This window comes from Odocoileus virginianus, chromosome 10 (assembly GCF_023699985.2).
Source record: "Odocoileus virginianus isolate 20LAN1187 ecotype Illinois chromosome 10, Ovbor_1.2, whole genome shotgun sequence".
Taxonomy (NCBI): domain Eukaryota; kingdom Metazoa; phylum Chordata; class Mammalia; order Artiodactyla; family Cervidae; genus Odocoileus; species Odocoileus virginianus.
Window position 1 is genome coordinate 35,632,881 of NC_069683.1, and position 26,670 is coordinate 35,659,550.

Here is a 26,670-nt window from a genome sequence, read left to right on the forward strand (position 1 = left end):
GAGCATCTAGCAGTGTTTTAGTCACAATGCTAATCAATTCCATACCTTATTTTTAATTTAGTTGTTTTAAAATTATATAAGGCAAACTTGCCCCACCCTGGTGAAAGAATTAAAAGAATACAACGAGATTTAATGTGAAAGTGAAAAAAAAAGATCCCAGCTAAACCTGACATTGCCATTGACAGCCTTTACTCTAGGCACTCAGAGATAACTAGTATAAACTTTCTTTTTGGTGGGGTAGGATCATATGCTACTAGAGATTTCGATGTCTAAATAGTATATATATACATAGCCCCCATCTTTTAGTAAACAAATGCTATATGTATTATCTGCAACTTGGTTTTTTCATTTATTTTATCTTGATTTTCATTCTATACCACTTTTTTAAAAACATGAATTTTTTTCATTTTGGATTTGTAGAAAGTTATAATATGAGCTTACATGAAGCATGTGGTGTTAAACATGAAGTGTGAGAATATTATATACCTCAGGTACATTTGTCAAAAATAAGAAATTAACATTGGTACATTAATATTAACTAAACACTAGACTTCATTCAGATTTCACTAAATTTTTGCTAATGTCCTTTTTCTGTTTAGGATCTAGGCCAGTACACCATGCTGCATTTTCCATATCAGTTTACATTTTCCTCCCTACTCTACTTTAACAACTACATAATATTTTACAGTATGGGTATACCATAATTTATATATCCTACAGGCAGATTTTTATATTGCTTCTCATTTTGAGTTATTACAAACAATACCATAATGAACATTATCATGTGTATAGCTTTAATAATTTGTGCTGTAAGAAAATCTTACAAATAGATTTGCCGAGTCAAAAGATGTATACATTTTGTGTATAAAATATATGTATTTATATAGCCATACTTCCTTCAAAGAAGTTTACATTAATTCATATTATACAAATTTAAGAGAATTCTTATTTCCCTATAAGTCTTGCTAATCTGAGAGTAAAGATGGCAGTTTGTTACATTTGCTATTCTTTAATGATGAGTAAAGTAGAATATCTTTATGGACGTTTATTGGCAATTTGTATTTCATTTTTTATTACCAATTTATCTTCTTTATGCATTCTGCAGTTGGATTGTTCACCTTTTCCTTATTGATTTATAAGAACTCTTTTATGTTAGAGAAATTAGCCATTTGTCATATTTGTTGCAAATATTCTTCCAGCTTATATTTTGTCTTTTGACTTTATTTTGTTATTCACAGGTTTAAATGTTTAATGACCATCTTTGTAACTCTGAGTTTTTGTTTCGTGACAATATTATAAAATATTCACCTTTGTATCCATTATTCTTAATCCTCACAATTCTGTAAATTACAACGAGCCCCTGAGATTCTCAAGGAATATGAGATCTAGTCAAACATCAAATTTATAAATACTACTCTGTTGCAAAGATCTTATGAAATTGATGCCTAAGTTCAGCTTCTGTGTTCATTGGTGCCAAGTCAAATCTCAGTGAAGTGGAAAAGGATAGCTTTATTCCTTTGTCAGGCAAAGTGGGACACTGTGGGCTCATGCTCTCAAAACCATGTGTCCCAACTTGGAGAAGATGGTGAGAAGTTTTATATTAATTGTCCAAAGAGGGCATGAGCAGTTCATGGACATTCTTCAGCTGGGTTGGTGGTGCGGTAAATAGGAGCCAGCATCATCAACCTTCAGGTTCAACTGATCTGGGGTCTTCATGTTTGTGGGCAGCATACCATTATTAACTGCTAACTTCTCCCACCTGGAGGGGGTTTCTGTATCTACTAAATGGATCAAAGATATCTTTGTGTGAATCCTTTGGTGGGAAAACAGGACCCTGCCCCAAGGCTTTTTCTCCTTGGTCTCCCAATCCCTTCCTTCTCTAATTAACAACTGTTTGAATCTGCCCACTGGAACTCAGGGAAGGTCATGGAGTCTGAGTGAAGGCTGTTTCCTATAATCAAAGAAACGGGGGACACAAAGGCCGTGTGCCCAGGGAGCCCCATAGGGCCCTGCACACCTCCAGAATCACTTCAAAAGATTAATGCCAGGGCTTCAGCTTCATTCAATTCCTCCTTTTTCTTCGACCTTGAAATCTGAGTATTTGCTGAGCCCTAGAGAAAGCTTTGGAGAAGGCAATACACCCCACTCCAGTGCTCTTGCCTGGAAAATCCCATGGATGGAGGAGCCTGGTAGGCTGCGGTCCATGGGGTTGCTAAGAGTCAGACACGACTGAGCGACTTTACTTTCACTTTTCACTTTCACACATTGGAGAAGGAAATGGCAACCCACTCCAGTGTTTTTGCCTGGAGAATCCCAGGGACAGGGGAGCCTGGTGGGCTGCTGTCTGTGGGATTACACAGAGTCAGACACAACTGAAGTGACTTAGCAGCAGCAGCAGCAGCATCAGAGAAAACTTGGACGTATCATGGGCAATTTGTTTTTGGTTGTTGTAAGCTCTGATATTCACGTCTCCACCTTCGACATGTTTGTCCAGGTGTTTTCTGTTGATGTGAGTCTCTTTTTATGCTGTTGAACACATTGATCTATAAACCTTTTCTTTTATGAACTTCTTCAGCTTAGAAAGAAGCAAGCACTTCTGTGGCAGTAATTCTTTTTCAGTTTGTGTCAATGGAAAATGCTACTTCAAGTCCTTGAATAAATCTTTCTTTGAGGTCATGGTAGGTTGAGAACTCCACTAACGTCTTTACACTATTGCTTAACAGAAATATTTGTACACCTTCCTAGGTTTTTTTCTGGGTTACATTTTCTAGAGCATCATGTTTCCTGCTCTTTTTTAATAATAAGTTTATTTTATGTATTTATTATGGTTTGTGCTGGGTCTCTGTTGCTGCACAGGTTTTTCTCTAGTTGTGTAGAGCAGGGGCTACTCTCTAGTTGTGGTTCACAGGCTTCTCATTGTGGTGGCTTCTTCTGTTGCAAAGCACAGGCTCCAAGGTGCACAGGCTTCGGTAGTTGCGACTCCAGGGCTCTGGAGCACAAATTCACAGGCTCAGTAATTGTGGCACACAGGCCTTGCCACTCTGTGGCATGTGGGATCCTCTTGGATCAGGGATCAAACCTACATCCCCCACCCTGGCAGGCAGATTCCTCACCACTTCCCTGAGCCACCGGGGAAGCCCACCTGCTCTTATCTTTACACTGAAAGTTAGTTATCTTTTCAGAATTTACTACATTTCTTACTCAGTTGATGACTTTTTCCCCATAGTGGTGAAAACGGTCACTGAAATAAGTTCCAAATTGCTTTTTCATGTTTCTTTAACGATATTGTCATTTCCATTACAAATGTAAACCCTGGACATGGGAAAACAGACTGGTTTCAAATTGGAAAAGGAGTACGTGAAGGCTATGTATTGTCACCCTGCTTATTTAACTTATATGCAGAGTACATCATGAGAAACACTGGGCTGGAGGAAGCACAAGCTGGAAACAAGATTGCCGGGAGAAATATCAATAATCTCAGATATGCAGATGACACCACCCTTATGGCAGAAAGTGAAGAAGAACTAAAGAGCCTCTTGATGAAAGTGAAAGAGGAGAGTGAAAAAGTTGGCTTAAAACTCAACATTCAGAAAACTAAGATCATGGCATCTGGTCCCATTACTTCATGGCAAATAGATGGGGAAACAGTGGAAACAGTGACAGACTTTATTTTGTTGGACTCCAAAATCATTGCAGATGATGACTGCAGCCATGAAATTAAAAGATGCTTGCTCCTTGGAAGAAAAGTTATGAACAACCTAGACAGCATCTTAAAAAGCAGAGACGTTACTTTGCCAACAAAGGTCTGTCTAGTCAAAGTTATGATTTTTCTAGTAGTCTTGGATGGATGTGAAAGTTGGACTATAAAGAAAGCTGAGTGCTGAAGAACTGATGCTTTTGAACCGTGGTGTTGGAGAAGACTCTTGGGAGTCCCTTGGACTGCAAGGAGACCTGACCAGTCCATCCTAAAGGAGATCAGTCCTGGGTGTTCATTGGAAGGACTGATGCTGATGCTGAAACCTGATGTAAAGAACTGACTCATTTGAAAAGACCCTGATGCTGGGAAAGATTGAAGGCAGGAGGAGAAGGGGATGACAGAGGATGAGATGGTTGGATGGCATCACTGACTCAATGGACATGAGTTTGAGCAATCTCCAGGAGTTGATGAACAGGGAGGCCTGGCATGCTGCAGTCCATGGGGTTGCAAAGAGTTGGACACGACTGAGCAACTGAACTGAACTGAACCGAACTGACTAGTTTTATGTTTCACTCTCTAACTTAGCCAGAGAACCTAGTTCATGGCTAAGATCCATCACTTTATTAGTTTCTTCAATTTCATTGCTAAACATTGAATTTCTTTTCTGAGTCTTTTTTTTTTTCTCTCCCTACACCATGTAGCTTGCAGGATCTTAGTTTCCCTACCAGGGATTGAACCTGGACTATGGCAGGAAAAGGGTCACGTCCTGATCACTCGAGTGCCGGGGAATTCCGAAAGTGGGGCTATTATCATCTTTATTTTACAGATAAGAAAGCTGATGCTTATGAATTTAAGAGATTTCACCAAGGAAGGCCATCAGTTAATATTAACAGAAGTAGGATTCAAATTTAGGTAAACAATTCTCAACTTCATTCTTTCAATCATACAGCTATACTGTTTCCTCTCCTTGGCTAATGTATAAAATCCAAATTTCCTCTTTCGCTCAATTATAGAGTGCTACATGTCATGAACTTTTCTGGTCAAAACTGCAAATGTTAAAATAGTAAATGCCAAGAGTCTTCTTTATTCTCTCATTTTCTAATTGAGAACAGAGAGGTTCAGGGAGGTCTTATATGGAGAAAGTGACAGAGCTTGAATCTCAAAACAGATCAGTGTGGCTCCAAAGTCACATCACACTGACTAAAGATCTTTTTACCCCATTAAAACGGAATCAAGGCGAAAGCTTCCATTCACATTTACAAAATACATTTAACAGTATTACTAATAGTTCTAGTTATAGGGAACATTATGACTAGCTCTTAAATTGCATCATATGATTTTGAACTTAGGGCTTCTTAAGTCATTTAAAACATAGAAATGCTCACAAATGGTCTTGCAAAGAGTTGGACAGAAAGAGGACAGAAACACCCTAAGTATTACCATGAACATTTTTAAATACACTTTTTATCTTGGAATAATTTTAGAATTGCCAAAAAGTTGCTTGGACAGGACAGAAAGTACACATATACCCCTTCCAGATTCTCCCAGGGTTAACATCTTATGTTACCATTGTATATTTGTCAAAACTAATAAACTGATATTAGAACATTAATAACCAAACTACAGATTTTATTTGGGCTTCACCAGGTTTTCCATCAATGTACCTTCGGTTCCAGAAACCTATCCAGGGTACCATATTGCATTTAGTTGTGATGTCTCCCCAGTCTCCTCTGGTCTATGACAGTTTCTCAGTCTTTAATTGTTTTTCTAGAGCTTAACTGTCTTGAAGAATGCTAGCCAGATATCCTGTAGTGTCCTCCTATCTGGATTTTTCTGATGTTTTTGTCATGTTTTGACTGGGGTTATGTTATGAACATTTTCAAGTGAATGGAAAAAGAGAAATAATCCAAAAAATGTTATAAAGAAAACAGTCTTAGTATGTTTTTAAAAACATGAATCTCGTGTAAAAAATGTTATTAATTCAACAAAAATTTATGAAGCACCTATTATGTGCCAGGCACTGAAGAAGAGTGGTCATTAAAGGCCTCTTTGAGAAACTGAGAGCACCCCAAATAACAAAGTAGAACTAGATAAGAGCAAAGATTGGGGGAAGAACATCTTAGAGAAAGGAAATAACAAGGCAAAGGATTTATAGCAGAGGTAAGCAATGTATTTTAAAAGCTTCAATAAAGGCAGAGTGGCTGGGCCATTGGTGAAAGAGAAAGAGTGGTAGATGAGATGAACAAGGCAGACAGGGCTAGATAACTTTGGGTTTCACCAATGACCATAGCAAGGAATATGCTTGTTGAGAAAGATGGGAAGAGAAAGATATCATCTAATAAATTTTTAAAAGATCACCACTGTGGAGTGCTGCGTGGAGTACAAACTCTTGAAGGAGTTGGGGCAGAGCAGAAACCAGGAGCTAGGAGACAAATGCATTGGTTCAGGCAAGAAATGATGGTGATTGGAGTGAGATGGGCAGCAGTGGATACAGAGAGGAGTGGTCAGAGACTTCCCTGGTGTTCCAGTGGCTGGGACTTCATGCTCCCAAAGTGGGGGGCCTGGATTCAACCCCTGGTTGGGGAACTAGATCTTACACGCTGCAACGAGGATACACGCAGTCAGTTTTTAAAAAATGGTTGGATTGGGATATATTTTATTTCAGAGTGGGAAGCAACAGCCCTTAGTAATTAATTGAATATAAGATGAAGATCCTCAAGATTTTGGTTTGATAGACTGAACTGAGGATGGTGTAGGCTATTGAGATGGGGAGAATTGAGAAAGTAAATATTGCAGGAGGTAGGTGGGAGACTTGGAAATCAAATGTTTTACTTTAGTCAAGCTAAATGTGAGACATTTTGAGTCATCAAAAAGGTAGATGGATGCATGCATTTGGAGCCCCTGGGAGAAGTCAAGGCTGGAGACATAAAATCTATATGTAAAATAAACAAACACATATACATGTAATGGCAATAATTTTATTTACTAGGAAGGTAGCCCTACCTATTTGTTCATTTATTTATTAATCAATTCTGCATTCATATACTTATCCACAAATATTTATTGTATACATACCAGGATATCAGACTCCAGTACATTCATGCCAATGGCATTTAAAGAGTGTGCAACCAGAGATGGTGAGTGGTGGAAAGAAAACATTAAAACTTTTAAAAATATTTCTTTTTTATCTAAAAACAAAAGTTAAGCCTTTCAAATATTTAATACATAGATTGACACTGGCATCTCACTACTGAGTGAAAAGTGTGAGACAACAAGGAGAATAATTTGGAGATTTCTTCATTTTCTTTTGTCTTAATATATTGTGATTTCCTCCAGTTTAGGTGTGCTGGGTTAAGTAGATTTACCAATTATATTGTTATTTCATTAAATTAACCCCCACAAAAATGAAAATAGTTAAAAAAGATTTCTGGAAAGAAAACATGGGCTGGAGATAATAAAGCAGGCATAAAGGGGAAGATGATAGAGATGACATATCTGCTTCTAGCATGAGCTCTACAGAAGCCATCTTATTAAGTAGTGGGCATGACATTTTGAAATCAGAGATTTGAGAATATTTCCATTACGTGATTTTTTGATGTAAGATGACATATTGTGTGCTATCCAAGGCTGGGGCTATAGTGAGGCACGCACTTCGGGCCCAAAATTTAAGAGGATGCCCCAAACTCAGCAATCAAGATGAACATCTACATGCAGTATTTTAAAAAGTCAAAATTAATGCAAAAATCTATGATACACAAAATATCAAAAATTTAAATACTCACAAGATCAGTATTCAAAAAACAAACAAATAGCTTATACATGTATACTAAAACTTGAAGGCAGAATTTTCCAACCTGTTAGAAGAAATCTTCCAAGCAATGCATTCCAAAGAGTTTTGAAAATATATAAAAACGCAAATTCTTATAACTGACATCAGGGAAGACAGAAAGTTACTAGTTGAATTTCAAACAGAAACTTTTCATGGTTGGTGGATGGAAGTGACAAAAATGGATACTTGCATTAGTAAGAGCAGCCAAAGATGTGTTTCTTCCATTAGGATCTATGTATCTTTGTGAGTTATCTTTTTCAGCTTATGACAGCAGTTAAAATGAAGTACAGAAATAACCTGAACGTTGAATCACATATTTTAATAACTGTTTCATAAAGTATTACAGATTTTTAAAATCACTGAAACCTAGTCAATCATATTGCTTTCACTAAATATTTTTAGTGAAAATAACACGGATTTTTAAAATATAATTAATATAGCTACTTTAAATGTTTATTTCATCTCTATCCTTTTTACACTTTAAAAGGGCTTTACATCATACACAACAGGACGTGTCTAAATTTACATAAGTATAGAGACTTTTTCTGTAATACGGAAGCGCAATAAAAGAAAACGTTTGGAGAGCACACACAGTTTAGACAGGTAGTTGATACTGTGGGTGTTAGGAAAGTATTATCTCCGAGTGCGAAAACATCGCTGTACCACAGAAGTCTTCAAGAAGGACATCCCACCAGGTTTTCATAAGGGGAGGTTTGAGGAATGAGCAGGATTTGGAAAAATAACCATCGCAAAATTTGCTGTCTATAAAACAGTACAATGCTTACTGCCACAGGAGATTAACGTACTTTAAAAAAGAGGATCCTAGGTCCAAACTGAAGCCCTACTCTCTGAAGCTATCTCAGCCCAAATGGCCCAGCAGAGTGCCGCTCTGATGGAGGGGGGCTGGAGGGAAAGTGATACCTCTTTCGCGAGCTATGAACTTGTCCCCTCCCCAAGCAGGAGACCAGACTTGAGGTCCCTCGAGCCGAGCCCTCGGGAGGGTGGGGAGAGGGGGAAAGAAAACGCAATCCTTTCTGGCTGGGACCGTGTCTGAGGGCGGAGGCCGGGAGACAGTCCGTGATGCTTTCTCTTCCAGGCAGAGGCCGGAAGTCTGTAAAGAGAGAAAGAGTTCAGGAGCTCTTCCAACAGGGAGGGCGAGCAGTGTTGGTAGTAGGGCCAGAGGTGAGGCTTCAGGGTCGCGTCTCTCCCCGGTGGGAGGAGAGTCCGAAGAGCCCTGAAAGGCATGGAGGACCTGAGGCCTGGTCCTTTCGCTGCCGGCAGGGGGAGTCCCGAGATGAACAGTCTGGAACCCCTCTCCGAAAAGCGTTTCCTTGACCGCTCAACCACTTTTATACATCTCGAAGCCGAGTGAGAGCTGAGGTAATTAGTTGAGAGCGACAGCCGTCTGGGCACCTTGGGCGCCAGGCGACGGGCTCGGAGCCCGACGGCCCGAATTCTCGCGAGAGCGGCCGCCGCCATTTTTCCATTGATTGCAGCGGGCGGGGGGAGGGGCCGAAGACGAAGGCGACGGCGGCGGAACCTTGGGTCGGTGTCTGCGCGTTGGTGTCTGAGGCCCAGGTTGAGGCCTCCGCGATAGCCCGAGCGCCGGCGGTGGAGAGGATGACTTCCGCTGCCGTTTTTCTCCTGAGCTAGAGCGGCGCCGCCACCCTCCCCCTCCTCCGGCAGGGCGGAGAGGAGCGGCCGGAGTCTGAGCGATGGTGCCCGGCGAGGAGAACCAACTGGTCCCGAAGGAGGTGAGGGGCCGGCGGAGGAGGCTAGGCCCGAGGCCTGCGGCCGCTGCGAGCAGCGCAGGCCGGGGGCGAGGGGCGGGCTGCGGGCCCAGCTCGTGGGCTGGCCCGGCCGTGGGGGAAGGAGGAGGTGTGTGGTGCGGGGCTGCGGGGCGGGAGTGGGGTGGGGGTGGTGCATGGTGGGTGCGGCGGGCAGTTGGGAAACCGGGCTGGATCTCGGGGGTCGGGGGAGCGGAGACCTCTCCCATTGGATTTGTGGTGCTGGACAAAAACGGAGCGGACTGGAAGGAATCTGGTCCTGCTCTGCGGGGAGAAGGTAGCTTAAGTATTTAACATATTGAGCCAAGGTGGAGAGGTAATTTCAAAGAAAAAATTCTGCAACAGTGGCCGATGTGCACGACAGGGTGACGGTGCTGCTTCTGGTTTTGACAGTGGCATAGCTCTCAGGGCTTGTGAAATCTACGCCCAACTTGAGCTTTGTGCGAGGGCAGTTAACTGTTAGGACTTTTTTGAACTCCTGTTTCTTACTTGGTGGTACTATGGGCCTGCCTAAATGGGGCCTACCGAAGATCGTTGAAAAGTAGTAAATGTGACTTTCAAGTAAAGGTAAGAGGCAGCGAAGCATTACCGTATGGAGAGTTGAACTACTTTTTGTAGTTGGGTTGTGTATGCCAGTTTGGGTGACTTACATTCTTAAAAGCAAGTGATATGAGAAGGCTTGACTTCTTGGCTTCTCTTGAATAGCAGGAGAAGATTAATGATAGAATCCAGCACTGGCCAGTGAATTTCAATATATTAATAGTATCTCTGTTGGCTTTATAAATATCTTCAGGGTGTCCAAATGTGTATTTTTAACTGGCTGATCATCAGGCGAATGCTTTGGATTTTTATTTCTCATATACCTCAAATAAATGCAAGTGTCGGTTGAAATTAGCAATATCGGATCTTGATAGTTTTGGATGATGTTCTTAGAATTTTTTAATTCTTTTTTTTTTGCCTTTTTTGGTTGTTTTGTAGCTGTTTGTTGCTACTTGAGCAAGCCCTGACTCTGCAAAAGTATTACTGGAGTTGTGTATAAGTGATAGGAATATTTTCCCAACTTTATCAGATGATTGTTTTGCAAGAACAGTTTTTTAAAACTCAGTTCTTATGTGTCAGTATTTATTCATCAAGCACCACCTGCACAGAAAATAATAAACAGATGAATTAATCAGAATTTTTGCCTTGGGTACTTCTAAGGCAACACTAAACACTAGTATTCATGGAGCTCCAAGTAGGGGCTAAGGAATTTTCGACAAAAGTAACTCTTAAGCAAGGATGAAAGTGATAGATACTATGAGATAGATATAAAAATGAATTTTCTTTTAGAGCTACGCAGTGCTGGTTTTCATTTCCGTGAAAAGCAAAGTTAGTCCTTTCTTAATTTTTTGACCATTGGAAAATATTGGTGGAACTTTGCTTTATGAAAGCTCAATATTAGGTTTATTTCCCTAATAACTTGGTTTATAGACAACATGATATAGATATACACTTCCACAGGAACATACCTGCAGTGCTGCTTTTACCTTTTGGATTTTAGAGGTTAAATGCCTCACTGATGGGTGGGAAGGGAATTGGGGGGCGGGAGGGAGATCCAAGAGGGGAGGGATATATGTATACATACAGCTGATTTACTTCCTTGTACAGCAGAAATTAAACATCATTGTAAAGCAACTATACCCTAATAATTTTTTTTTCTTTTTAAAGATTAAATGCCTCTCCTTTAAGACTAATTCCTTTACCTGAGGCTTCAAACTCACCCTGAGTTCTGACGTTTTTGTTTCTTACTCCTTCTGGATCACGTGCCTTTATTTTCTATTCCCCAGACTCATTTTCAGTCTTTTCTTTTTCCCTCACTCCTTTCATGATTCCTGGAAGCATGCACAGTACTCTCAAATCTCAGGTCTGTCATTTTTTTCACTAGTTAAGTGGTTCATTCTTTTTTGATGGCTGTACTCCTTGCCTGCTTCTCTTCCTTGAGGTTTCTTTTGCATTTGATGCTAAAAAAAAAAATCCTTGATTTTAGTACTGCTGTATTTTGGGGTGTTTTTTCCGTACCTGTTTGTCCTATCTGGTCACTCATTTGGTCAATGTCTTTCTCTTTTTCTGTGTCTTTAATTATCACTTTTGTCTGATCTTTGTCATCCTCTGTCTGGTAGAAGTAGAATTATATAGTGTTAAAGCTGAGAGAGCACATAGTGATGTGATCATCTGGTATTATAACTTATGCCCCTTCACTTTTACAGATGAGGAAATTAGGGCCAGAGGTTTGGAAAGGACTTGTTCAGGGTCACATAATAAGTAAATAAATGACAGAGCTAGGACTAGAACTCAACATCCCCTTGATTATCCTCTTATTTTACACATCCCTCCATGTAACCTAGAGGCTCTGTAAGAATGGTTTGTAACTCTCTAACTGTATTTATTATGTGAAAGTAAATTACAGAATTTTAAAATGTCTTGGTTCTGTTCTAATGGCTTATTACCAACTATATGGAAAGCTTTATCTTTTTTTTTTTAGAAGGGAACCTCTGAAAAAATAAAGGGAACCTCTAACCCTTACTAGATTTAGATATATTGATAAAGTATATGCATTCATGTGTGTGCAGTTGTTGAATGAATAATATATTATTCTGGTTCCAGAAGCTCAAGGACAAAACTGTACCTTAGATTGCTGAGGAAGGCAGCTAAGTGTCATGCAGGGCTTGGCAAACTACAGTCACTGGGCCAAATTCAGCCTGTAGCCTGTTTTGTTTGGCCCATGAATTAAGAATGATTTTTACATTGTCAAATTGTTGAAAAATATCAAAATAATAATAATCTGTGATACATGGAAGTATATGAAATTCAGATTTCAGTATTCATAAATAAAGTTTTATTGGAACACAGCCATGCCCATTTTTTACTATTGACTGATGGCTATAGTAAAGTAGCTGATACAGATGCTGTATACAAGATACAATTGAAGCTACTTAGCTTGGTGTTCAAGACCTAGTATTGATACAGTTTGATTCTGGCCACAATCTGCCCTTTCAGAAAGCTTATCTCTTCTCCTTCAAAGCAAGTTTTTAATGTAGCCAAACAGGTTTTTCTTTAACTTGCTTTTCACTTCTTTTTGTGCTGCCTCCTCTTTCCTACTTCTGCCCACCAATTCAGAACATTCATACACATCTTTCCTTAAGTATCTCATATCTCATTTATTCTTAAAAAACTTTTCTGACCATTTAACCTTAAAGATTTCTCCTCCTTAGAAGATTTATATATGAACAGAATTCATTTGCCAATTAGTAAATAGTGCTTTTGTCATCTCTTATGGGCTTCCCTGGAGGCTCAGACGGTCAAGCGTCTGCCTGCGGTGCAGGAGACCTGGCTTTGATCCCCGGGTTGGGAAGATCCCCTGGAGAAGGAAATGGCAACCCACTCCAGTACTCTTGCCTGGAAAATTCCATGGATGGAGGAGTCTGATAGGCTACAGTCCATGGGATTGCAAAGAATCAGACACGGCTGAGCAACTTCACTGGTTCACTGGTCATCTATTATAGTCTCAACTGTATTTTATTAGTATTCATTATGGATGTCTTGCCAGCAGAGATCTTTATGTGTCTCTCTCACCCGTGCTTTTTTTTTTTTTTTTTTTTAATGTACTATAGGTTTAGGTTTGTCTAGGTTTGTGAAGATATAGGTTAGTACCCTGTCTAGGTTTGGCTAGGTTTGTGTAGATCTGGTTTGTCTAGGTTTGACAGACCTAGACAGTGTATTAAAAAGCAGAGACATCAGTTTGCTGACAAAGGTCCATATAATCAAAACAATGGTTTTTCCAGTAGTCATGTATGGATGTGAGAGTTGGACCATAAAGAAGGCTGAGCACTGAAGAATTAATGCTTTTGAATTGTGGTGCTGGAGAAGACTCTTGAGAGTCCCTTGTATCAAACCAGTCAATCCTAAAGGAAATCAGTCCTGAATATTCATTGGAAGGACTGATGCTGAAGCTCCAATACTTTGGCCACCTGATGAGAAGACCCAGCTCATTGAAAAAGACCCTGATGCTGGGAAAGGTCAAGGGCAGGAGGAGAAAGGGATGACTGAGGATGAGATGGTTGGATGGCAGTGAACATGAGTTTGTGCAAACTCCAGAAGATTGTGAAGGACAGGGAAGCCTAGTGTGCTGCAGTCCATGGGGTCCCAAAGTGTTGGACACAACTGAATGACTGAACAACAACAACTACTATAGATCTCGGATAGTGTCCTTTCTGAAGCAGATCTTCAGTAATATTCATTGATCTGGTTACAGGGTTGCAAGGAAACCAGTTTCTAACCAATTTCCCCTGCTTGGATGTTTTCCATAACATCCTTGGCAAGCTGTTTTCCAACCTCAGCTTGAATACCTTCATGACATCTCAGGTAACATCTTCGTCTTTTAAGAGATCTGTTTTAAGTTTTTGAGCTGAGAGAAGTTCTCTATAACTGCCATCTTTTGATTGTTGGCTCTGGATAGAGAAATTTTAAATCATTTTCCAAAGGATAGGTTTTTTTTTCATTATTGAACATGGGGGAAGGGAGTAGGAGGACCAAGCTCTGTTCTAAAGTCTGAGCATCCCTACCAACAGTGTAAGAGGGTTCTCTTTTCTCCACACCCTCTCCAGCATTTATTTATTGCTTGTAGACTTTTGGATAACAGCCATCCTGACTGGCATGCAGTGGTACTTCATTGTGGTTTTGATTTGCATTTCTCTGATAATGAGTGATGTTGAGCATCTTTTCATGTGTTCGTTAGCCATCTGTATGTCTTCTTTGGAGAAATGTCTGTTTAGTTCTTTGGCCCATTTTTTGATTGGGTCATTTATTTTTCTGGAATTGAGCTGCAGCAGTTGCTTATATATTTTTGAGATTAATCCTTTGTTGCTTTGTTTGCTATTATTTTCTCCCATTCTGAGGGCTGTCTTTTCACCTTGCTAATAGTTTCCTTTGTTGTGCAAAAGCTTTTAAGTTTAATTAGGTCCCATTTGTTTTTATTTCCAATATTCTGAGAGGTGGATCATAGAGGATCCTGCTGTGATTTATGTCAGAAAGTGTTTTGCCTATGTTCTCCTCTAGGAGTTTTATAGTTTCTGGTCTTAGATTTAGATCTTTAATCCATTTTGAGTTCATTTTTGTGTATGGTGTTAGAAAGTGTTCTAGTTTCATTCTTTTACAAGTGGTTGACCAGTTTTCCCAGCACCACTTGTTAAAGAGGTTGTCTTTTTTCCATTGTATATCCTTGCCTCCTTTATCGAAGATAAGGTGTCCATAGGTACGCAGCGCTATGGAGAACAGTGTGGAGATTTCTTAAAAAACTGGAAATAGAACTGCCATATGACCCAGCAATCCCACTTCTGGGCATGCACACTGAGGAAACCAGATCTGAAAGAGAAACGTGCACCTCAATGTTCATCGCAGCACTGTTTATAATAGCCAGGACATGGAAGCAACCTAGATGCCCATCAGCAGACGAATGGATAAGGAAGCTGTGGTACATATACACCATGGAATATTACTCAGCCATTAAAAAGAATTTGTTGGAATTAGTTCTAATGAGATGGATGAAACTGGAGCCCATTATACAGAGTGAAGTAAGCCAGAAAGATAAAGACCAATACAGTATACTAACACATATATTTGGAATTTAGAAAGATGGTAACGATAACCCTATATGCAAAACAGAAAAAGAGACGCAGATGTACAGAACAGACTTTTGGACTTTGTGGGAGAAGGCGAGGGTGGGATGTTTTGAGGGAACAGCATCGAAACATGTATATTATCAAGGGTGAAACAGATCACCAGCCCAGGTTGGATGCATGAGACAAGTGCTCAGGGCTGGTGCACTGGGACGACCCAGAGGGATTGGGTAGAGAGGGAGGTGGGAGGGGGGATCGGGATGGGGAACACATGTAAATCCATGGCTGATTCATGTCAATGTATGGCAAAAACCATTACAATATTGTAAAGTAATTAGCCTCCAACTAATAAAAATAAATGGAAAAAAAAAAGACAAACTTTAAAATTGAAAAAAAATAAAGTCTGAGCATCCTCAGTTCTCTGTTTCTCAGCTTGCTCTGTTTTAGACATAATCCAGTGTTTTTTGTATTTCTCCTAATTGTTGTACCCAGAGGAGAGCAAAGAGAGTGTGTTCTGTTCTGTGTGGTTAACAATAAAGCTTTTTCCCTCACCTTTTCACTCTACTGTATGTCTTTGAATTGTTGTATATTGATGTTGACTTTGAGATCTTTTGCTTTTAATATCATTCCAAATTTTACTTATTGCTTTGTTGCTTTTATTCTGTTTCCTTATAAGGAATTTGTGACGTTAGTATTTGTTGAGTACTCACTGTACATTGCTGTATGCTGCCATACAGGGAAGAAAAAGTAGAAAAAAAAATTACTTTTTCCTCAAGTGTCTTACGGTATAATTAAGGATATTGCAATGTACCTAGTGGTTTTAAAATAATACTTTCACTGCAATACTTAAAGTGGTGTCCAAGGAGAATATAAATGTAGAAAGGATGGAAAAGTAAAAGAAAAGAATATGTGGTTCCATATCTCAGTGGAGTTTTTTCTGCCTCTCTTTTCCATGTAATAATCACTACTTCTCTTATTGTGAAGCACGGGCTTAATTGCCTCACAGCATGTGAAATCTTCCCAGACCAGGGATTAACCCATGTCTTCTGCATTGGCAGGTGGGTTCTTAACTAGGGAAGTCAATAAACACTACTTCTATCTGGAACTAATGATGATACTAATAACCCGAAATTTATTGAGCATTTATTAAATGTCCCATACTGTTGTATGTGCTTTGTGTGTATTAACTCATTTGAACTTCACAATGACCTCATAACTGTATCAGGGCCATTGATATTGAGATCCCCAAAACATTAAAACAGCTTGTTTTTCATCTCTATTGTCTTTTTTTTTTCTTTTTTTAAAATCACTTCCATCAGTATCTATTATGGAGCATATCAAATGAATATACTTTTAATTTGTATGGCTTCAACCTTTGATTGTAATTTACATGTTTTGAATATCTCAAGTCCTGACCTCTCTTCCAGTTTCAGATTTCCACCTGCATACTGGATATCTGTAGTTGGTTGTACCTTGGCACCTATAGATTAGATGTGTAGTATTAACCTCATTTCTCTTTCCTCTCTTCTTATGTCCTCCTCCCAGCATAAGTCTTTGTACTTTCTTGTTCAGTTACTGTCATCATCTTCTGTTTGCTTAAGTTAGAACATTTTTTTAATTCCTCCTTTTTGCATCTGTAGTTAGACCATCACTTGCAAAATGTCTCTTGTATCCTTACCTTTCTCTTCATGGCTCTGCCTCTATCCATTGTCTCATTCCAGTACAGGCCTTTTAAATTGTCTCTGTGCTTCTGGGTTCTTTTCTTTAGTAACTGTCTTCCCCACAATAGCCATTACTTTCTAAAACAAATGAGATTATGACTTACCTGTTTTAAAATTTATAATTATTACCCTCTGATTGCAAATCAAATACTAGATACAATTTATAAACACTTTGTGCCAGACACTGCTAAACATTTTACACTCTTTTCTCATTTAATACATATAAAGCTCTTTAAGGCAGCTCTTTTACTGTGTATTTTGTAGATAGATAGAAAATATGTGTAAAGAGTAACTTCCTCAAAGTTGTATAGCTGTTTGTTTCTGAGTCACTGTGGCCTTAAGCAGTAGGAAAGCCCTTCATAATGTAGTCTCAGTTGATTTGTTTTTTACAGTTAATTTTTTATCAACGTTATACATGCACATATCTAAAAGAGTGGAATAGCTCTGCTGTACAGATTCCCTGCCCCTTCATTTCAGGCTCTCCAGAGGCAGCCACTTTCCACTCATTCTTCAGACATTTATCTCCATATTTCAAAGTAGTGTTCCTGTCATTTTCCTTCGTGATTTTTCAGTTGAAGAAATTGTCTACTGACTTCCCACGATGGAAGTTTGGGCTTACTACTGTCCCCAAACACAGAGACACACTTCTCATTTCTGCCCAATCATCCTAGTATTGTCAGATTGCAAGTTGTTTGGATACATAAAATTCCAAAGTTTATGTCATTGTGGCTATATACATAGTTCAGCTTTGTAGTTTATAGTGATTATTTTCCCTTCCTGTGTAGCATTTTGTGTTTTCCATGACTTAATATTTTCTAAAGATTTGCTTTTGCTTAGTTTTCTTTGTACTTGTCATTAATTTCACCAGGTGCTTCTCAACTAAGGATATTGGCCATGTTGGGTAGGTGAGCACGGGCAGGAGTGTGCTTCTGATGTCTAGTGAGCAGAAGCAAGCTATGCTGCCAAGCATCGTCCTAACTGCACTAGATAGCCTCCTACAGCAAAGAATTATGTGGTCCAAAATGTCAATAGTGCTACTGTTGAGAAACCCTGAGTTAGTCCAAACTCTGGAGTGTATAAATCTTCTCATTATTATGTTCAAACCTACCAGTTTCTTTGGATGAATTTTCTTGAATTGCAGCTGTTGTCTTAGATTTATATTTATAGTCATCTTAGTTTCCTTCAGATCTCTCTAGAAGTTCCTGGTCCTGTATCTGATGCCTTCATCTTTCTTTGTGTTCTCATTTTGGAGGACCACTTTCAATAGCTTTCAGGATGGGCTGTAATTTTTTTGAAACTGCGTGCCTTAAAATGTTGTCTCTATTCTCTTTGTAGATAGTTTGGTGGGCAGGGAATTCTCGGTCAGAAATATTTTTTCTCAATTTTGAAAACATTGCTCCATTGCTATCTTTTTTTTCAGTGTTGCTGTTGAGACATCAGATGCCTAGAAGATTTTGAATCTTATTTTTCCTCTGGAAGCTTGGAGAATCTTTTCCCTTAGAGTTCTGAAATTGCTGGATTATGTGTAAAGGTCTATTTTTCTCCATTTCTGCTGGATTCAGGGTAGTCTTATTCTATCTGAAATTTATCTTATCAGTTCTAGGAAATTTCCTTAAGCAATTTCTTTGGTTTCTTCCCCTTTGTTTTCTCTGTTTCTCTTGAATTCCTGTTGTTTAGATGTTAGGCCTACTGACTGGCTTCTCTAATTTTCTTCTGTGTTTACATCTATTTTCCATTTCTTTCTTTTTCCTCTGCTTTCTGGGAGATTTTTCTCAACTTTATCTTCCAGTTCTTCTACTAAGGTTTTATTTCTGCTATTATGTTTGTAATTTCCAAGTATTTTTTTTTTCCTAAAAAAGTTTAAGTGATAATATTCTTTCGTTTCACGGATACAATATCTTTCTCTCTTAGGGAATTATTGATACGTTTCTTTTCTGAATATTCTCTCTTTTCTCCAAATTTCCTTTTTCTGTTTGTTGGCTTTGGACTTTGTCTTTTATATTAGATTTTTTTTTTTAGATGTCTGGTATTCATTGGAAGTTAGTGTTACTTAGAAGAGGGCCCTTAAAAAGCTGAATGGAAGCTCTGCCAGTGTGTGATTATGGTTTTCCCTGTTCATTGGATATGTCTGGATAATTTCCTTGCGGACTCCCAGTGACAGGTTTTTCTCTTGTGCTGAATTGATTTCCCAGAAAAGATTTCTGGTCTGTTCGTTGAAGAGAACAGACTTTGGAGTTGAGTAGGAAAAGGGAATGTGGATTTTATCATGAAGTACACAAGTACACTTTGATTTAATTCTGCAGTTTTCAGTATGCATGCCTGCTGAGTTGAGTCTGACTCTGTGACCCTGGACTATAGCCTGCCAGGATCTTCCTGTCCATGGAATTCTCCAAGCAAGATTACTGGAATGGATTGCCATGCCTTCTTCCAGGGGATCTTCCTGACTCAGGGACGGAACCCAGGTCTCTTAAGTCTTCTGCATCGGCAAGCGGGTTTTATACCACTAGCACCACCTGGAAGGCCACTTTCCAGTATGGCAGCCTTCAAATTCAGTCGCACCTGGCGTCCTCTTGTCCAGAGATACCTTGTTTTATACTCTCCTGAGGTTGTTTAGTCTCTTGCCAAGAAGGGGTCAAAGAGTAGAAGAGAGAGGATCTGGAAGTTTTGACTGTTTCTTAAGCAGACTTTGATCTCCTGTTCTAGTTTGGACTTCACTCTTGCTCCCAGAGTATCTGAAACAGCTAGTTCCTGAGCCTTTTAGGTTTTTCTGTTTAATTTTTTTTTTTTAATAGAAGTCTTGAAAGAAGAATACACGGAGTTCCCATACACCCGTCACCAAGCTTTTCCTTATGGTGATCTCTCTATATAGATCATTGAGCACTTAAAGTAAGAAACTAACCTTAGTGCAATAGTACTAACTATACTGTAGAATTTACTTAGGTTTAACTAGTTTCCCACTAATGTTTCTTTTTATTCCAAGGTCCAAATTCAGAATACCTCATTAAATTTTGTTGTCATGTCTCCTTAGTTTCCTTTATTTGTGACACTTTCTCAGACTTTTCTTCTTTTTCATGATTTTGACATTTTAAACAGTACTAGTCATTTTTGCAGAATGGCTCTCAATTTGGGTTTGTCTGATGTTTTCTCAGGATTAGACAAAGGTTGTTAAAGAGAAGGATATCACAGAAGTGATATGTCCTTTTCAGTGCATCATTTGGAGGGGGGTGGAGATGACATGATGGTGATGTGTCCTACTGGTAATATTAACCTTTGATCACTAGGTTCAGGTGATTCTGCTAGGTTTCTCCACTGTAAAGTTACTATTTTCCTCTTTAATAATTACTACTTTGAGACCATGCAGATATCCTGTTTCTGCTTAAACTTCTGCCCTCTAGTTTTAGCATCCATATATAGATCTTGCTACTGTTATGATTTTCTCTTTCCCTCATTTCTACGTTTATTAATTGGAATTCTTTTGTGAGCAGAAGCTGTACCTTCTCCCCCATTTATTTACTTATTTATTTATATAAGTGTAGACTTACAGATTTTATTCTTTGTATTATAACCGCAAATTATTGTTATTAATTTTGTTGCTCAAGCTGTTGCAGTCTTGGCCGGGGAAGCTCTTTCTGATTGGCATCTGTGCTCATCCTTGCTTTTTGAGCACGTCTTTACTTTGTGGCACCACACAATGCTTCAGCCCATCTTCTATTTGCGCTGCCTCAACACTACGATCAACCACTTCTCCAAAGAGTTTAGAGGTCTTTTGCTGTAAGTGTAGATGCGACATGTGCTATAAACCAGGGGTCTTTGTTTTTCGTTTAGGCTAGTAGAGGTTTCAACCTTCTCTGGTGTAAGAGTCATTACCACCTGTTCGCTTTCCAGCTTCTAAAATCATGTTTTTGGTTTCCTATGGATTTATGCTCTTTAAAAATTTTCTCTATTCTTGTTTCAGAGATATTTTGGGAAGCTTAGCTCAATGCTTGCATTCAGTCTATCCTCTTTAACTAGAAATTCTTAATGTTTTTGTTGTCTCCTGCCCCAAGCCAGTTTTGTTTTAGACACATTCAGCTACATTAGTGGCTATTCTCTGATGTGCTATATGCTGTCGTGTGTCACTTGCCCTGAGTGAATAATACCAAGTATTTTTTTTAACATCTGGTATTTAGGGAGTCTTAAATGGATGAACTTTGATTTTTACATGAAAACTACTCTTTAAGTACTGTCTTAAGTACATTGTTAGGATTGTTGCCTCTCTTTACTTTTCCGTTCTCTGAATTAGTCACATAAATGTTTTGTTTCTTAGTGCCAGATATTGTAATTTTTGCCAAAACAAAGGGGAGAAGCACAGTGCGTTTTCAGAGTACTTGTGTACCATCACCACTCTAGCCCAAATTGAAAGAAAAGATTGGGTTGAAAATAGGGACTTGTGAAAAACATAGCATTAAATTTATTTTCAACTACCTATTGTAAATTAAGGTTCCAGAAGACATCTACTTTAAAAACCAATTCATTGGTTTTGAGGACCTTACTTAGTTAAGACAGTATGATAGGTGTCATGATAAGCAGAGGCATGTTGTTTTATGAGGCTTGTTGCACAGATTTTAAAGTGTTCTAGTATTGCTGCTTACAATCTAATTTCCTACAAACCTTCTCTGTTGTTTAAAAAAGAAAAGAGTCTTAGCAGGACTTCTCTTGGTGGTCCAGTGGCTAAGACTCCAAGTTCCCAATATAGGAGACCCAGGTTCAATCCCTGGTCAGGGGGCTAGATCTCTACATGCGGCAATTAAGACCTGGCACCAGGCACAGCCAAATAAATAAAAATCAACATTGAAAAAAAATTTTTTTAAGTCTTTGGCAAAATGATTGTGACTAGCAGTGACGGTGGATGATTGGCAGAAATGATGTGATCTTTTAGATCAAGATTCTTAATGTATATTTTTCCTGAGCCTGGTTTTCTGTTAGTGTAATGGAAGAAGGGATGGATATAGTTGTAGTGTAAGTAAACAAATGTCTCCTCTCTACTGCATACTTCTGTTTACTTTGTCTAAGGTTTGGGAACAGCAGTAATTGCCCTATTCTTTTGTTTAATGAAACTAAACTGAACCAAGCATACGTAAAGTAGACGTAGAGGGAATTCCTTGGTGGCCCACTGGTAAATACTTTGCCTTCCCATTAATGTAGGGAATGCTGGTTTGATCCCCGGTTGGGGAGGTGAGATCCCAGATGCCTCATGGCCAAATAAAAACGTAAAACAGAAGCAATATAGTAACACATTCAATGAAGACTTTAAAAAAATAAAAGTAGCCATGGATATGAACATTTTCATTGATATGAGACTGTCACTGAAACCTACTCTTGAGAATGTTGAGAGATTACTCTTTGTATGGAGATTACTCTTTGTATGAAACTTCCCTGAGATCTGTGTCTTGAATTTGTTGTGTTTCTTGTTTGTTTGTTGTTGTTGTTTTGGCTATGCCATGCTGCTTGCAGAATCTTAGTTCCCCTACCAGGGGTCAAAACTAGGCCCTGTCAGTGAAAATGCTGAGTCCTAACCATTGGACTGCCAGGTAATTCCCAATACGTTTAAATTTTATTTTTAAAATTAAAAAAAAAAAAGTTTTTTGGCCATGCATGGAACTGTCTTGAATTTTTTATGCTTTTTAAAAGCAAGCTGATAAAATGCTACCTAAACAGCAAAATCTAGCCCTTCTTACTAGTATAAGAAACCTTTGCTGATTTTCCTCTTCCAATCTAATACCATTTTTCTAACCCTGAAATGCCATAATGCTGTAACTTTTGACATTTGAAAAATTACGCCTCTTTATTAAAGTTAATTCAAAGTCAAGACACAACAGTCAGAGAGCCTGGGTTCAAGTACCAGTTTTGTGATCGTGGGCAAGTTATTTAATTTCCCAGTACCTAAGTTAAATGCAGATGCTAGTAACTACCTCCTTGGGCTTTTGGGAAAATTGCCTGAGTTAATACATATAGAGTGTCTTCTACCTAATAAACACTCTTATAAGTGTTATCTGTTACAATAAATGTTACTACCTTCATTATTGTTTTTACCATCATCATATATTGGTATAGGGGCCAGCATAATATGCTGTACATGAATATGTATTGATTAAATAAAAATGAAGTCATGTCTTAGTTATTAAATATGCTTAGTTGTTTGAAGTCATGGATCTGATATGACCTGTCAGCATAAATCCTAAATGATTGTTAGATTTGATAGATTTTTTATATTGTCAAGTAAGACCTGTTCTTACTGCTTTTTAATAATTGAAACATGTAACAAAGTACAGCTTTTAAATGAAACTTTTTAATCTAATAAGATCCTAAGAAAAATTGATTTAGAATATATAGATATTTGTTGAAATAACTTACTAGATTAGCAAGTTATTTGTTTATAAGATTCAGTGTGAAATGTTGTTTTAAAGCAGGATCCATGTTAAGAATGTTTGTTTCTGGGAGAACTTAATGTGTTTGATAATTCTGACTTTCAAAAACTCTGGCGTATAACCAGTTGACATGAATAGAAGAACCAATTAACTTGTCTTTTTTGTCAGTTGTATTACTGATTGTGAGCTTCCCAGGTGGCTCAGTGGTAAAGATTCCGCCTGCCAAGCAGGAGACATAGCTTGGATCCCTGTGTGGGGAAGATCTACTGGAGAAGGAAATGGCTACCATTCCAGTATTCTTGCCTGAGAAATCCCGTAGCCAGAGGAGCCTGGCGGGGCTACAGTTTATGAGGTTGCAGAAGAATGAGACACAGCTTAGTGACTTAGTTCAGTTCGGTCGCTCAATTGTGTCCGACTCTTTGAGACCCCATGGACTGCAGCACGCCAGGCCTTGCTGATCACCAACTCCCAGAGTTTACTCAAACTCATGTCCATTGAGTCGGTGATGCCATCCAACCATCTCATCCTCTATCGTCCCCTCCTCTTCCTGCCTTCGATCTTTCCCAGCATCAGAGTGTTTTCAGATGAGTCAGTTCTTCGCATCAGGTGGCCAAAGTATTGGAGTTTCAGCTTCAGCATCAGTCCTTCAAATGAACACCCAGGACTGGTCTCCTTTAGGGTGGACTGGTTGGATCTCCTTGCAGTCCAAGGGACTCTCAAGGGTCTTCTCCAACACCACAGTTCAAAAGCATCAGGTCTTCTGTGCTCAGCTTTCTTTATAGTCCGACTCTCACATCCATACATGACTACTGGAAAAACCATAGCTTTGACTAGACCGACCTTTGTTGGCTACACAACAACATGACTGTGCTTTAGATTTGATGCTGTGTAATTGCTGTAAGACTTGCAGAGTTGTTCCCATATTAGCAGAAGTACAGTGGCTTTCCAGTGGAGAAAAATTAATGGCTAAGTGACATAGTTAAGAAAAAAGATCTGGACTTAAATCTTTCTGTACAGCAGGGGTCCCTACAAACTCCAGGCCAGGGACAGGTACCAGTCTGTGGCCTGTTAGGAACTGGGCCACGTGGCAGGCAGGGAGTGCCAGGTGAAACACAAAGTCTCCCCCATGCACCCCTCCCTCCGTCTGTGGAGGAATTGTCTACCATGAGGCCGATCCTGGAGCCCAGAAGGTTGGGGACCACTGGTACACAGTGAGTCTAGCACCTTTGGCTTAACTTTGGGAAAGCCATGCCCTTCATTTATTACCTAAGTGAAATCTTCTAGTGTAACCAAAGCATTGTAGTTTGACTATAAATATCTTTCTTGTATCAAGTGATATTACCTGTTTTTATTTCATCATAAATATACTTTAATTTTTCTTAATGTAGATTTCTGTAGCTCCTAATACTGTCGAATTCATTCAGTTAAGCACCGAGTTAGTAGCTGCCATGGATCAGAGAATCAAAGATGAATAAGAAATCTGATCTAGTTCTAGATGCTAGTCTAGTTTAGTCTAGTTTGGGAAACAAAAATTTATGAAGAGACAAATGCATAATGTGGAAATAAAGTGGGACCCTAAGGGAGGGAGCCAACAGCTTTATTTAGGGGGTTCTGTGAGAACACTTAAATTGGGTTGCAAAAGATGACTGCCAAGTAAAGAGAAGATAAGAGCTTTTAGTTAGGAAAAATAACATTTCAAACACTAAAGTCTGTAATGCATTTTAAAAGTGACAGAAAGTTTGGGGTAAATGCGTGGCGTGCCTGGGGTGAATGAGAGAAGATAGTTCTGGCAGATTGTGTCTTAAAATTCTAAAGGCTTTGTATGCATAAAGGAATTTAGGTTTTTATTGTGTAGACATGAGTGGGCAGGAATTTTTTTGGGGGGTGCAGAAAAAGTTAACAGATTTGTTTATAATTGTTATAAGCAAATTCATTGTAACTGGTTCGTTGAATCATTGTTTACTTGCATGAATGTTTTGTGTCCCTGCATTAATATTAAACATTTACAAACAAATGAAAATGGGGCAAAGTGAAATTTGCTGTAATACCTATTCTCTCACCTGGTTGTTTTTTTTCCCCCTCATTTGCAGTCATATAACTAGATACTTTTTTTGGTTGTTTGTTTTTTAAGAATAAAATGTTTGCCTCTGTAACGCTTCTTAAGTGCGTTCTACACATATGAGTCATGCTGGCAGCATATCCTTTGGCATAGTAGTTACATATTTGATATGGATAACACACAGGTAGGCATTTTCAAATAGGCTAACTAGATAGGTCTCATTTGCCTCCAGAAATGTGAAGGTATCTGCATCTTGGTAGTGTAGATCTGGTTTGAAGTCCTGAACATTTTCTCACACTCAGTGCTGGAAGGGAAGTTTGCAAATGAGAAGTTACATGCGCTTCCGATTTTCAGCGACAGCCACTGTATGATGCTTATGAAAATGTGGTTTCATCACCTTTTCAGTATAAGTCATGTTCTTGTGAGCTACGTTTGTAGCGGTTGCTTTCTTGAGTGCTTTACAGGCATTTGTCTTGGTATGTATATATGTGAAAGTCGTGTCCAGCTCCTTGCGACCCCAAGGGCTGTAGCCCGACAGGCACCTCCATCCATGGGATTTTCCGGGCAAGAATACTGGAGTGGGTTGCCATTTCCTTCTCTAGGGGATCTTCGCTGTCCAGGGATCGAACCTGGGTCTCCTGCATTGCCTCTGCTTTACCGTCTGAGCCACCAGGGGAGCTCTCGGAGACATAGTGTAGAGAACTCCCTGTTTACCTCGCCTTCTTTCAGCAGCTTTAGCAGGCTAGAAGTGGTCTTGATGCTAGACTGTTGGCTGGTAGCCGCCGCCAGCCACAGCAGCAGCTAAGAACACTAACAAGGAATGTTTTTAATTAGGGAATTAGTTAAATCTTCCCAAGGGTTTCCCCAGTGCTCCAAATAAAATTTTACCAGAAGGAGCTCTTGATTACAACCCCAGTTCCAGGTTGCATTAGAAAGTAGAATTTTTGTATGGCTCATCTGGTAAAAGATACATACGGCTTTTGTAAATAAAAACTTTCTATGAATTCATGTACATTTCTTCCATTTTAAAGCTAAAAATGTCTGCCCTTTTAGGTGTTTAGGTATTTTTATTTTGTTGCCTTTAAGTTTACTTAATTGTGTAATTTATTACTTTGTTAATAGCACTTTGTGATAATGAAAGGAAATAGGTGAAAAATTAGATACATAACAATGAAATCTCTTATTAAAAGATATCTAAGAAATATCTTTGCTTTAATTTTGACATTCTAAATTCACATCTTGAAATATTTGTTTACTATTACATTATTTACCATTAATATAACCCGAATGTAATTTAAAGAATTTTAAGAAAAATAGACATTGATGCAGAAAATTCTTCTACTACTCAGAATAGGATTTAACACTGGAAGGGAGGTAGTAATTAGGTATTACAGATCTTCCATTTTTATGGAAGGAAGCATGAAGGCTATAAAAGCTCCGTAACTTAATGTCTCAGGTAGTAGAGAGCTAGAATGAGGCTTTAAAAAAAAAAAAAAAGTCAGATTTATTTATGTAA

The 26,670-nt window shown here is 38.8% G+C and overlaps 2 protein-coding genes across 5 annotated transcripts in view; one reads left to right on the top strand and one right to left on the bottom strand.

Annotated features, from left to right (window-relative positions):
- Positions 1-6,657: 6,657 nt before the first annotated feature.
- Positions 6,658-16,675, bottom strand: LOC139036958 (gametogenetin-like). Its single transcript, XM_070472803.1, has 4 exons — positions 16,646-16,675; positions 11,372-11,465; positions 8,779-9,577; positions 6,658-8,637 (listed from the first exon to the last, which is right to left on the bottom strand). The coding sequence occupies exons 1-4, from the start codon at positions 16,673-16,675 to the stop codon at positions 8,460-8,462; spliced, it is 1,101 nt and encodes a 366-aa protein (XP_070328904.1). The 3' UTR covers positions 6,658-8,459.
- Positions 9,191-26,670, top strand: part of USP47 (ubiquitin specific peptidase 47) — a 98,936-nt gene continuing 81,456 nt past the window's right edge. For 3 of the 4 annotated variants that reach the window (XM_020904945.2, XM_070473387.1, XM_020904946.2), the window contains exon 1: positions 9,192-9,280. In XM_020904945.2, coding sequence (XP_020760604.1) covers positions 9,242-9,280 — 39 coding nt within the window. In that variant the 5' untranslated portion in view covers positions 9,192-9,241. Of the gene's footprint in view, positions 9,281-26,670 lie in introns of all 4 variants that reach the window. The other variant, XM_020904948.2, reaches the window with a different exon arrangement.

Bases quoted from the DNA above. Each gene is read 5' to 3' on its own strand.
- LOC139036958 (XM_070472803.1), bottom strand. From the start codon at position 16,675: ATGGATAGAGGCAGAGCCATGAAGAGAAAG. The intron at 11,466-16,645 runs GTAAGGATACAA...TACTTCTACCAG, and splicing joins GCAGAGCCATGAAGAGAAAG to ACAGAGGATGACAAAGATCA. The intron at 9,578-11,371 runs GTACGGAAAAAA...TTCTCCCCGCAG, and splicing joins TGACCAGATAGGACAAACAG to AGCAGGACCAGATTCCTTCC.